Raw genomic sequence first — 13,310 nt, forward strand, 5'->3', positions numbered from 1 at the left:
CTTTATGATGTGTTCTATATGTAGGTAAATAACACAATGTACAACTTCCACAATGCTCCTTATAGGCACAGCAATCTATATGTGACATTACTTCTAAAGTAAAACAAGGGTTAAATCTCTGAGTATAGAGCAACATGATCTCTACATCAGTTTGTTCTGTTCAATTGCTTGCCAATTCAGTGTTTACTTGGATTTTAAACATGTAGTATATGGTGGGGGTAAAGGAGTAAAACTGCTGTGCACATGATGAAATTTAGAAGGCATCTCTAAAAAGATTTCGGCTGCAGTACATTCTGCATCTTTATGGCAAGTATGGTAGGAATAAAACTGAGCTTACTTAATTGCATGGGTTACCAACCAGGTTGTTCATGGGACACATAGGTCTAGGAGAATTAATGTTAAACTCAAGAGATGAATCACACAGAAGTCATTAATGAGAAATCAAAGATATTTTTAATTAGAAACAATTGTATTAAACCCCCTTCCCTCAAACGTACTGTGGCAGTTCCTTTGCCCAATACTTAGCCCCTTGTACATTCCAAGGCAGGATAGTATGCAAAGTGAGAGGGTCTGACGTGCCATGTTTAACTTCAGTTGTGGCTTGACCTAGCACACAACATCAGTGTGCATTAGGTCAAGAGGCACGATAGCTGAGACACTAACGCAATTAACTGCAAAAGGATACAAGCTCAAAGACCATGCAGAAGTGGGTGTAGGTTTGGCTTTTCGGATGCTATCATGAGTGAATGTCTGGACTCAAATCACTGAGTTAATACTGATCCGGAAAGTGTGAGGACACTGAAAAGTATGTATAGATATTTAGAGCGCAGATGCATCATCATCCGATCGATCACTGTGTAAACAGACCAAAATATGCCTAGGCGAGTTCTGCTGTACCTGGTGCATACCTCACTGGCTTATGTGCTGCATTACCACGAGGCCTGACCCTTGATCTATCATCTGGTTTCTGCTAGTTCTCACTTGATTGTTGCCTGCCCTGACTCCTGGTTACTCCTACTTGACACTTTGGCAGGATAGATTAGATAGATATTGTGTGTTAGCAAAATGCCCAACTATAATTATTCTCTGGGATAAATAAAAGGAGGCTAATTAATTATGTCTTTCTAAACACAACAACCTTAACCTTTAAATGTCCACTGCCAAGAAAATGTAACACAAAGTGAAGTTAGCAAACTTTTAAACCCAGTCTTTCAGAATGCATATGCTAGACAGCATCAAAATTATTCAGAATGCATTATACTTCTGCTCAGAAATAAACCAAGTTTTTATTTGTAGATGTACATCAAATACAACTTTATTAGAGTTACTCACAGGTCTAAGATAGCTTTTCCCCCATTTGAAACTGAAAAGAAAGAGGGATGTTGCTGGCAGCAAAAACTTTTTATCAGGTTGTGATAGGGCTGAATGACAATTGGTAGAGGTCTTATTTTGAACATAAAATTATTAAGCCAACTAGCAGGGTCTAGAAAACATTCTAGATTATTGAAAGATGTGTTCACATTAGTCAAAATTAGGCATAGCATCTACAAACCACCCTTCTAGATGGTAAAAATCTAGAAATACACGCTTTAAAAAAAAAAAAAAAAAAGTTTTGAACCACACCACTGTGCCTGTAACCTCATCAATTTAGAGACAGGCTTAAACATCAACTCGTTGCCCATATATTCTAGAAATCACGTGAGGCAAACTTAAGAGGTCTAAGTCATAGCTATTTCCACATTTGCTTAAGCTGCCTAAAGCGCTCCTACAAACATTGCCCATGCTGCAGGTTCAATCCAACTTACAAATCCTGAAGAAAACTAAAGTAACCAGAATATATCTCAAAATACCGCACATTGCTTTTATTGCCTCTTTAGAGTGACCTTCATATTACGTTCATCGCAGTGAAACTCCAGAATGAGTAGGGGGTGTGCAGTGATCAGCATCAGATTTATTCTGGAGCTTGGGGATTAAGAGATGTCTAGTCATTGGTTAAGAAGTTCTATACAGTGGTGGTGGTGATGGTGTGGAAGGATTGGTTCTGTGCCTCCACCTTCTTTACCTTAGTCTTTATGAGGTATGTTGGTCTGCACAGAATGTTTTGAAAGAAAGATGAGTGGCCATTAAAATATGGTCAAGCCTGTCTTTATAAGGTGCATCCACTCCATATCCCACACACCTCCATCTCGACAAGGTTAGCTGGGTCGGCATTGCACTTGCCCCTCAGCAGAATCCTCATCGTCTGAGCCCCCATCACCAGATGCTGGACCTCCTCCACTCAGTCCTGTAATCCTGTAACCCATGTTCAAAAGCATCACTTCCAGGGGGTCGGCATTCATTCTCCTTTGGTTAGCTTGACAGGCGCCCTCCATATCCTGTACCACTCGCCGGTCTAGGCCTTCACTCTGCCAAAAGAATAAAAGAGGAGTTTGTGTGCATGATATTGAACAGTCTTAAAAAAAAAAAAGATATTGGAGCTCACTACTATATCAGTAAATATTCTGCACACTTATAGGACCTTACCAATACTGAACATGTTTGACAAAGCTAGAAAGTTGGTGGAATATACTTTTTCCCTATTATTCACAATAAAATGCTCTGTATTCAAGCCTGTTTAGTGACTCTGAAGCCAGAGTCTCAAATTGAAATGGGTGATAAAATAAAAATATCTTGCACTAATGCACAGTAAATGTTAGGACAGTGTCAAAAGTCAAGTTTGGGGAACTGTAAGATACATTTTTGAATGTTACAGGATGCATTATATTAGGTTACCCTTTTACAGTATGCTTAAACCATACAGTTACAATAGCTTTTAAAAGACTGTACAATCCCTTGAAATGCTTAATTTGTGTGATTTGTTGAATCACACTTCAAAACCAAACTTTAAAAGTTAAAACAAGTACTATATAGTAAGCAAAATTTTGACCATGGACACACTCCTTCCCTAAACACACACCACTTCAAAATACATCTACTCCAAACACATAAACTTCCAAACATGCAAAGTGCCTCATTTAGGGGGAAATTCAGTTCTGTGCGAAGTGCGAGCAAAAATGAGCTGAGATTTCTCTCTCTTAGTACCCGATAGTATGTGCAGTAAAACAATTGCAGCAATTCACACGGACATTAATACCCCACTTAGAGTTTGCAGTAAAATCCAGACAGAAGGTGCATTTTTGCACCTTAGCAAAACCATGTTGTGCTGCAGTTGTGTAGAAAGTGTTCTAGCTCAACCCTAAAACTCAGTGAAAAAATAAAGTTGCCCATTATGTATGTGCTGTATGCAAAAGCAAGCAATATCTTTCCTGCATGCAAAAAAAAATAAAAAATATATAAAAAAGTTGAATTTGCACCCCACGCATCACAATATTGTCCAGGTGCAACTTCCAACTCTAATTGAGGCCCAAAAGGAGAACCATCACCCAAACACTTAGAACATTTGTAAACAAGTAACACATAATATTCTACATTAATAAGTTAAGTTTACTCTTTTTGCATACCTTAACAGAATTTTACTTCTACTCCTGTAAAGTATCTTACTTGACCGACAATAAACACGTGTTTTAAAAAAAAAAAAAAAAAAAATGTTTGCAAGCCTGATTATTCACACTCATTGCTAGGCTGTCCATATTTCATACACCTATGCTTTTTTCCCCAAAATAGGGCGCCAACATTCCAGGATCCAGACAAACAACATATGAAGTGAAGACATTGTAGCTGCAGATAGTGAAAGATAGGAAACAAGGTAGGAAAGAGCAGGACAGTCGGCCAACTGTGCTGAACTTGGGTGACCGTTCTGCTTAGTCATGACTTTGGTCTGACTGCAAGGACAATAGAGGTATATCCCGCTTCACACCACTAAAACGGTTCTGTTCATGAAGGGGAAACTGCATGCCCCAACAGAATTGCATGCAGCATTGCCTGTGTATTTTAAGGGGATGGAGACGAGCCTAACACTGTCTAATATGATAGCATGTCCCTTGCATGATATTCTTGCCCACTCTGGCAGTGTGGCATGGAACCCCTCCTCTAGAAATCCTGCGTTTGCCCTCAAAGCATAAATACACTTTCACATAAATGTCTTCCATTAAATATATTAGGTACAAACATACATCATACTATAATGCCTCACCTCCGGTGGATTTAAAGTACTGCAATATCACTATATGCTACCCCCGCCCCCCACACACACGTTCTGCATGGTCTCAATGGCAGCCCCACTGAACTGCCTAAGCCGACTATTTTGTCACCCTTATGCACCCTCAGCAGGATGTAAAAATATTATTTACACAGCCCTCTCTCCAGTGACAAGTAAAACACATTTATAACTGAAATAACACTAAATAAGTGCCCCCCTATTGTAGTGGATAGGGTGTGTCCAAGCTCAACTCTAGCCCTGAGTAAAAATAAAACTGGAGGACCAGTTTACTGATTGACAAGATATCTGTCTTAAGAGAATTGGATTATAGAATAGCAGTTGTTATACTGGTTCACAGCTGTGTGCTGGGGATTTTTCTGTGTGTTTCTTTTCTAGATAACCCTTCCCTTTCTAGCACCTACTGTAAACGTATAAATTGATTGAGCAACTTCCATTTCGCATTCTTTTATATATACATACACAATATAAAAATGCATTAATAATAAAAACAAATGTAAAAATAATAATACTAATAAAAAAAAAAAAATTACTTTTCAGCTCAAATTCATCTTGCTACATAACACATATCATTGCCTCATATTCTATCTCTCTATAAAATTTCTTTCCAACCTCAGGACGTGGGCTCCACAGTCGCACAACAGGATCAATACCGCTTGTGGCCAAGAAGCAATAACTTGGGTGTGGCTGTAGACAGTTTACAATGGACTCATCTCCTTGCAGGACCCGGATCAGAGCACGAGTATCCTTCTCCCAGATAAAGAATGAACCATCATCTGAACCACTCACTATGTACTGGGCATTGCTAAAGAAAACAGAGATGCAAATTTTAAGGTACAGAGATGGTAAAATAACATGGGAGTGAAACAAAGCTTTGTCAGTGAAGTGATTATTTGTAAGATAGCAAAGAGCATTAAAAAAAAAAAAAAAAAAAAAAAAAAAAGAAGGATGGGGTTTCACTTACCATTAAATCCTATTTTGAAGGTTCGTATGTGTTGCTTTGCCACTGGGAGGTAAGACAATACTTAGAATAGTTTTAAGACAGAAATCTCCTCCCAGCTGTAGACACCCCAACGGTAGGAGGAGGCCCTTAGTTTTGATAACTTTTTACTAGGCTATATAGTCTAGAAATTCATGGCTAAAAGGATTAATTAACAAAAAATAATGTGGGCACAGACCGTAGAGGCCTCCAAGAAATAAAAAAAATAACTTTTCTTGGAACATTCTATGTTGTACTGGAAATGTCCTAAGTTTGTCAAAACTGTATGGAAATCTATAAAGGAAACAAAAAGAAAAAATTTGCAGACCAAGAAAGGGCTGCATAGATGCCTGACCAATCTGTTTCAGGGGTATCATATTGAACAATGCTCAAGAAGTGGATTACACACCAGGGGGTAAATGTATTGTGCTGACCTTTCTGCAAGTTGTCGATATTCGGCAATTTTGCAGGGCAAATTTTAAGTTTTGCCCTTAAAGACATTACAGTTTTAAATTTAGCAGTCAAAGTCACACACTGAGCATATTGCCAGAAAGTAAGTTGATTTCCAGGCAAGAAGTGTTAGGTCACAGGAAGAAAGTAGCTCGAATGCTGGGTTATGCAGAATGGAGAATATTAGATATAGATCTCAAGGTGGAGTAGGTTGTTTAAATAGATAATGGATATAACTTACTATCTGAAAGAAGCAGCGAATGTCCAAGTGCAAGGCTAGTTGCTGCTAGCAAAGAATGCCTAATGCCGATAATTAAGCCTTGTGGGAAAATCGTTTGAGGTATTTGTTCACACCAAGCTTTAGAAAGAGTTGAGTATTTTGGGAATGTTAGGAAAGCTGGTGAACGAATGTCACAATATGCTGGGAAGACTTTCAACAGTGGTAATAGGCTTTGGAACGCACAGATTTTCTTTTTACATGAATAAGGATGTTCATAACCAAGTCCATGGCTTACCATAAGTGGGACTCAAATGCCAGGTCTTCAAGTGAAGAAACAAGTCTGACTGAGGAGATACTTTTTAAGATTACAATACCATTAGTGCCCGGATCATGTCACAACAATGAGAAGGAAGAAGCTGCATTGAAGGAAAAAGAACCATCATCTGACACTTCCACTGACTAGCCGGAGCACCAATAAAAGAGGCTTGTGCGTCTTGAGTCTGCACCCAATAAACTGGTAGCTTTTGCCATGAATTCTAATCACTGAAAGAGCCCAGTGACTCACTAATTCATGACTTAAAAGAATTTCATGTGGAGTTACCATTTTCCTAGTTTTATTGCAGCCGAGGAAATCCACTCTGTTGTTTTAAAATCCTTGAAAGAAGATGTTAGGATACTGGATACCTTCTATAGTGCCACAAGACTACTGGTGCGGTCTTGGCGATTGATTGACCGGATAGTGGGTGCACCGCTCCCAGCCACAGTGACTTGAATCTGTCATTGTGATAATCAAGGTTTGTGTAACCTAGTATCGTAATATGTGTAGGGGTAATGGTTGGGTCTCACCAGACTGAGCTAGTGTTAGCACTATATAAGAGGGATGATCTGCAACAGATTCCTGTAATCTTTGTTCAAGTTTTGTAGCAAAAGATTGAAGCGGTGGCATGTATGTTTTCCTGGTTTTTTATTTGGACTTCCACAAACTTGATGGTTTAAGGAGGATGGAGTAAAGTATTTGAAATTTAGTAACCATCTGTATGGACTAAGTGGTACTCTTTAGTGCCTTATGTGTTGGAGCTCTCAGAAGGATGACATCTATGTATGGTTAAATGAATACTCCCATCTCCTTAGGTAAGCCACTAGTGTAGACAACACATGTGGTGCATCTGAGAGTCTAAATGGAAGGGTCCTGGAATGGAAATGATGATGTTTGACAATCAAGAAAATTACTGTGGGATAGGTTCATGTGGATGTGCAGGACACCTACAGGTTAATTCAATCTTGAAGATGCCCTTCTCCAGAGAATAAATTAATCACTTGACTCAATCTTTGGGTGCACTGTTGTTCATTTCAAAATGGAGAGAATTGAAAATGATGGAAATCCTGATGTACACAAGGGTCTATGATGTGATGAAGCCATTCTCCTTAAGAGAGAAGCTTTACATCAGTGGCTTTCAGACATTCTCAGTGGATTAACAGTTAATTGGAACTTATGGTGATCTGAGGTTTGTGTAGAACTTGCCTTGAGGATTCCATGATTAATTATTTTTCTAGCTCCAACCTGAAGACCCAACTTGGCCTTGAAAGGGACTTAAGAAACATGGATTTCACCCTGAATGAAGTCTGTTGAAATCTGTGAGAGAACATTTCCATGCAGGAAGGAAGTAAGGAATAATTTCTGACTTCTGTGAGAAATTATTTTTCAGATAAGGTGTGATGAAGCACAGTGAAATAAATTTATTTTTAAAAGTAGCACCTCATAACCAATGCCTTAACCAGATGGCCCGGCATGTGCCGCTTAGTGTTTGTCATTGCTCAGAAGAAAGAACCTGCCATCAGTGTCTTCAATATCTCCGGCCTAGCTACATCATGAAGAGAGTCCCAGGGGTAAATATATCAAATTGAGAGTTTTCTGCGGGTTTGAAAATTGGAGATGTTGCCTATAGCAACCGCTCATTCTAGATATCCTTTATTTAGTACCTTACACAAAATGATAGCTAGAATATAAAATGGTCACTATAGGCAACATCTCCACTTTGCAAACCTGCTGAAAACTCTCAGCTTGATAAATTTACTCCCAATAGGGGATCCGAAGGGTCATGAAATTAAACTGTATACACTGCAGGGAGAGTATTTGGCATTGATAGAAGTGAAATAGCCAAATTACTCTGGGAATTTTGTCCCATAACAGATAATATTTTCATATTGGCTACTGGAAACTAAAATATCAGTGGGATCTTTAAATACAGGAAAGGTTATAGAGGTTATAGACTTTTTCTTTTGTATTCCATGGACCCTATACACCTTTGAGGCTACAGGGAACGAAGTCATTTGAATTCAAGCATTGCCAGCCTCTCCTCAAGAAGAACTGTGAAAAGGAGTAGCCACTCCCATCCTCTGAGGAATTCTGTTTGACTGTTAGAGAGCTGCTTCATGAAGATATAGAGTGGAGTTTAACCTCAGAATTGGAAGGAAAATGGGATGGAGTCTGCCTTGTTGGTGCCGACTCTTGGGGATCAATAGGTCTTACAGACCCTGGAACCAGAGGTGTTCCTTGAACAGAAACACACAGCTTTTCCATAGTCTATTGAAGCATAGTCTTGAATAATTTTAGAACACATTTACATTTGGAAAGGTCAGAGTCAAATATTACAAGATTTACAACATGAAGCACCCTTTTCTTTAGCATTTTTAATCCTATGAAATATGTTGTAATAAAGTGTTAATAAGGCAAACAAAAATCTGAGGTACCAGACAAGTGAAGGGTTAGCATACTTGTATACAAACTCTCAGAGGAAACAAAGTTGAGCTAGTCAGTGAAGAAGAAATCAACAGAAGAACAGAAGAAATCAAACATCTCTAGAGCAGTACCAGAACAGGCAATGCCAGTATAATAAAATATAACTATTGCTCCATGTACCACACTGAGGAGCTTGACAGCAGCACTCTAGTCTCCAATATAAATCAGAGAGAATAGGGCCCCCAGAAGAAGGAGGCACAGCAAGAATTTGCAGTCTGAAGGAGGAAAAGCACAACATTTGCCCAGGCAGCCTCCGCACAGGCCAATAGATGTCTTTCAGAAAATCTACCAACAAAGTCTTCCCCAGTGGTCTAAGGAGAGAATACTTATGTTTCGTACCCCCTTCAGAGTCTCCCACCAAAATTTAGTTGTGGGAGCCCGGTTGTGCAGAGAACCTGCCATATTGAATTCCAGCAGCATGATAGAGGGAGCCAATGCTGGTATATAGTGGGGTGGCTAAGGCTGTTCTCAAGTAAACTACTACCTCTGGAACAGGCCAGAGGAGGAATCAAAGTGACCACTCTCCCCTGCCTCCAGTAGATATTACAGAAATGTACAGGCAAGTGGGTTAAGTAAACAAGCATGACGAGTCCTCGCAGTCTTCTAGCCTCCTGGCCTAACTCCAAGAGTGACTTGTGTGTTACATATGACCTCTAGTCCCAGCTTACTTATAAAGGAGTTTATTTTGATGTACACTATACACCAAAATAAAAACCAAGTGTCCTGCCACCATAGCACACTAAACTAAATTAATGGTTATTTTCTGTAACAGGAGTGTCTACAGCCAGGAGCTGAAGTCAGGTTAAACAATAAAAGCCTGGGTAATCTAGTGTACAATCATCATCTATTTATATAGTTCCACTAATTCCACAAGGCTGTACAGAGAACTCACTCACATCAGTCCCTGCCCCCATTGGAGCTTACAGTCTAAATTCCCTAACATACATACACACAGTCACACACACTATGGTCAATTTGGTAGCTGCCAATTAACCTACTAGTATGTTTTTGGAGTGTGGGAGGAAACCAGGGCACACAAGGGAAACCTATACAAATTCCACACAGATAAGGTCATGGTTCCAGTGCTGTGAGGCAGAAGTACTAACCTTTAAGCCACCGGTACAATAGGTCATACACTGGTTGCAGTGAAATTTTACAATACAAACGGAGAGCAGTATTTGGTACAAAGAACAGTATAATTACCAAAATTATTGTAAGTGAAGACAATATTTGGGTTACCTCCCCATAAAGCTGGCTTCTTTTATGTCTGTGGTGGTATTACAGTGGCCACAGTATCTATGTTTATAATCCAAGCTTCTTTCTCTAAGCAGCAGTTCATCTTCCGAGAGAGAATCCTTCATTCCCCCCGACCTCAGGCGAGCAGAGCCCCCTTTTTTGTCATCCTCTGTGGGAGAGATATAAAAAGGTAATGGTTGCAAGATGAGAACATCACTAGAATGCAATAGACAATAGGTGTGAGGCACAAAAGGATAAATGATAAGAATTCACAGAGAGGAAGGGAAGACAGTTATCCAGTTTCTAATAATACAGTTATGTTTATAATTCATTATAATTATTAGCATAATTAGAGATCATTGTAAACATATTTACTGGCTGGCTTGTCAGTCTGAATGATGTTTAGTTGCATGTCCACACGAATGAGAAGGGCATACAATGGAATAGTTTAGAAACACCTTACACAAGGGAAGAGAACAAAGGGCAAATGAAATGTTACATTTTATGTAAAACATAAAATGAACCCATGAAGTGTCAACTCTTGTGCCTGGACTATGGCATCATCATATGCCTTCTCTTCCCAATAACAAAGAGGGGCCAGAATTTTTTCCAAGATTCCAAAATTGTCTGGCTAATATGCACAATGAACAGACAAACATAATGGTTTAAGATGGAATCTTAGAAAAAATTACGACTCCTCTTGGTTGTCAGGAAGAGAATGCATATAAAAAAAGAGTCATTTTTTTCTACTTAGTGTCCACCTAGTATGTCCATCAGAGACCACTGCTGTTATGAATTCCCGGGGAGCTCCAGTTAACTCTTATACTATGTCAGTTTTGTGACATGAGGTCAACAAAAGGTAAATGGAGAAAACAACTTTAAGGCAGTTAAAGCCTGAAGTTTAGATAAAATTAATTTGTGTAACACAACAGAATATGTGTCAAGTTTTATGCAATAGATAAAAGTAGAGTATAATTAAAATACAAAAATAAATTCAGAGTAAACACCACACTACTACATATAACTCAGGTTTAATTTTGTCTATTTTTTGTCTTTTACAAAGATTACATATTGTAAAAATGAATAAACTTAATTTTTTTTCTCCTAAAATCCTGTTCTTCTGTTACCTTTCATTATGACTTAAATTATGAAATTTAAGTAGTAGAACAAAAAATGTGCCTCCTCCCGCACTTTATTAAAATGCGATAATCACTGTCCACAAAAGGAAAGCTCATCTTGGCATTGCTCTGCAAAACTTGATGCGCCATTGCACTTACTTTTCCCACTGCCCAACTCCACTCTGCTCCTTGGTAAAACCCAAAGTCTATATGCACTTACAGAATGAGTAGCAAAAGGCTAGTCCAAAGCTGGATTTGCACTGTGCAGATGGCTTTTTTCCCTATGTAAATGATCTCTATAATATTTATTCTACATTTTCCCAAGGAAATATAATTCAGCTATTTTGACTTGGGAGGCAATGACCCATTTAAAATAGACAGCAGAAAGATTTTAAACAGATAAACCATAAACTGAGAAGAATCTGTTTTACAAAATTGGTTATTTAGTGTGGTTAAATGCTTCTATTATATATCTAGGGGCATATTCAATTAGCTTTCTGATTCGCGGTAACGCGCCGGAACAGCCGCGAAACGTAATACACGGTACCGCAATAACGTGGATTTTCGTTCGCAGCCCATAGGGTTGCGAACGAAAATCCGCGTTAATGCGGTACCGTAATACCCGCAAGAACGCGCACTTTTCGCGGTAACGCCCGTTACCGCGAATCCGAAAGCTAATTGAATATGCCCCCTAGAGTCCTAAATTGATAAGTATGGCAAATGTAGAATGTTAAAAGTGTATGCTGCTGAAGAAAATATATTTTTAGGTTGAGTGGACTTACGGCTGTCAGTTTTGGAGAATAAAGCAACTCTGATGTCCCCATCTAGGGCATTACATGCACTGCTTTGGGCCTGCTCTGGGAACTTGGCCTTGAACCGCTCCAAACAATCCAGTGCTTCAGAGACATGGCGGAGCTCAAACAGACAGCGGGCTAGTCGAAAGTGAGCCTTTAGATGTGCTGGGTTTAACGCCAGTGCTTGCAGGCAGTCCCTCAGGGCATCATAATGATCTCCATCCCTAGTAGCACAAGGAAAAGAAAAAAAAAAAGTATCTGATGAAACTCTGTCCCAAGACACATTTCTAAATTACAATCCATTTTACTCACCACTTGCGTTTCATGTATGCGGCAGCACGATTTCCGAACAACATAGCAATGCGAGGAGCCCTCTGCATGGCTTGGCTATATAGCTCGATTGCCTTGCTCCACTGCTGCCGGGCAAATGCATCATTAGCTTTTTGCTTTACATTTTCTAGGTGTGGTGGAAGTTCACTTGATGACCTAGGGAAGAGTGAGTAAAAGAATTATGAATTGGCTGACTGGAAAGGTAAATTGAAATATTGGAGTACATGACTATATTGAGCAGTGCAAATAAAAAACAAAGATATAACCAAACACTATGATATGTGCACAGAGACAGAAAAAGTCATGATCAGTCCCTCAGAGGAGGGAAGGCGGGCTTAGGGTTACCTGGTCATCAATGATAACATGCTGCTACATGATTTGATGTTTTAATAGTTTAAAATTATCTACTGATTTAGGATCAGTGTCGGCTTCATTTGTATCCTCTACTTTGAAGTCACCTACTACATGGTTTTGATATATCAAATTATTGTGTACACATACATGCAACATCTTAGTAGAAGACTCGATTTTGTGAATGTAAAAAGCTACTAAAACCTGTAGATGTTTTGGTTAATAGAAGTCAGTGTGAGCTGCTCCTGTTTGTCTCCGGTCTCAGCGTCATGCACCTTTCAATGGTAAAATGTCTGTTTAAAGTCTACAATCAACAGACCATTAGGCGCTGCTGCAAAAAGGGATTTTTGTACTCATGTCCATTGGGAGACACAGGAAACATGAAATATGGATAGAGGTGCCTGCAGGTGTTTTGGCACTTTGAAAAGAAAAACTTATTGAAGTCTGAGCTCCCCGTCTATATCCCTTAGCTGGAAGACGACCAATTATATTTCTAATCCAGCCCCTGCATAAAAGAGAGCTAATAGAGAGCGCTAAACAATAAGGGGGATCTCATCTGCCAATGACAGACAGCTTAAAAAAACAAGGATAGGGGGGCGTGGCTAGGCAGCCATTTCAGGTGGTCGCATTTCACGTCAGCTCCTGCACTCAAGTTTAGAATTTGGGGAATTACTCGGAATTATCCGACATATACTCCCTAAATTTGGCACCAGAAGATTGGGGCACTGCTCTGGATACCTCAGCTGCAGCTGGTCACTCGTCTCCCCCTCCCGACGATACCGCAACTGGTTCCCGCCACGCTGGGCCTCTCTCAGCTCCTGGCCGCCCATACAAGCCTCCCAAAAGACAACTCCCGGGGGCCTCTCTAAGCGGAGC

The 13,310-nt window shown here is 39.6% G+C and overlaps 1 protein-coding gene across 6 annotated transcripts in view; it reads right to left on the reverse strand.

Moving 5' to 3' along the window:
• Positions 1 to 1,299: 1,299 nt before the first annotated feature.
• WDTC1 (WD and tetratricopeptide repeats 1) overlaps positions 1,300 to 13,310 on the reverse strand; it is a 44,639-nt gene continuing 32,628 nt past the window's right edge. For all 6 annotated transcript variants that reach the window (XM_075195807.1, XM_075195803.1, XM_075195801.1 and 3 more), the window contains exons 12-16: positions 12,066 to 12,239; positions 11,742 to 11,977; positions 9,845 to 10,010; positions 4,769 to 4,961; positions 1,300 to 2,405 (exon numbers count right to left, since the gene is read on the reverse strand). In XM_075195807.1, coding sequence (XP_075051908.1) covers positions 2,196 to 2,405; positions 4,769 to 4,961; positions 9,845 to 10,010; positions 11,742 to 11,977; positions 12,066 to 12,239 — 979 coding nt within the window. In that variant the 3' untranslated portion in view covers positions 1,300 to 2,195. The remainder of the gene's footprint in view (positions 2,406 to 4,768; positions 4,962 to 9,844; positions 10,011 to 11,741; positions 11,978 to 12,065; positions 12,240 to 13,310) is intronic.

This window comes from Mixophyes fleayi, chromosome 2, assembly GCF_038048845.1.
Source record: "Mixophyes fleayi isolate aMixFle1 chromosome 2, aMixFle1.hap1, whole genome shotgun sequence".
Lineage (NCBI taxonomy): Eukaryota > Metazoa > Chordata > Amphibia > Anura > Limnodynastidae > Mixophyes > Mixophyes fleayi.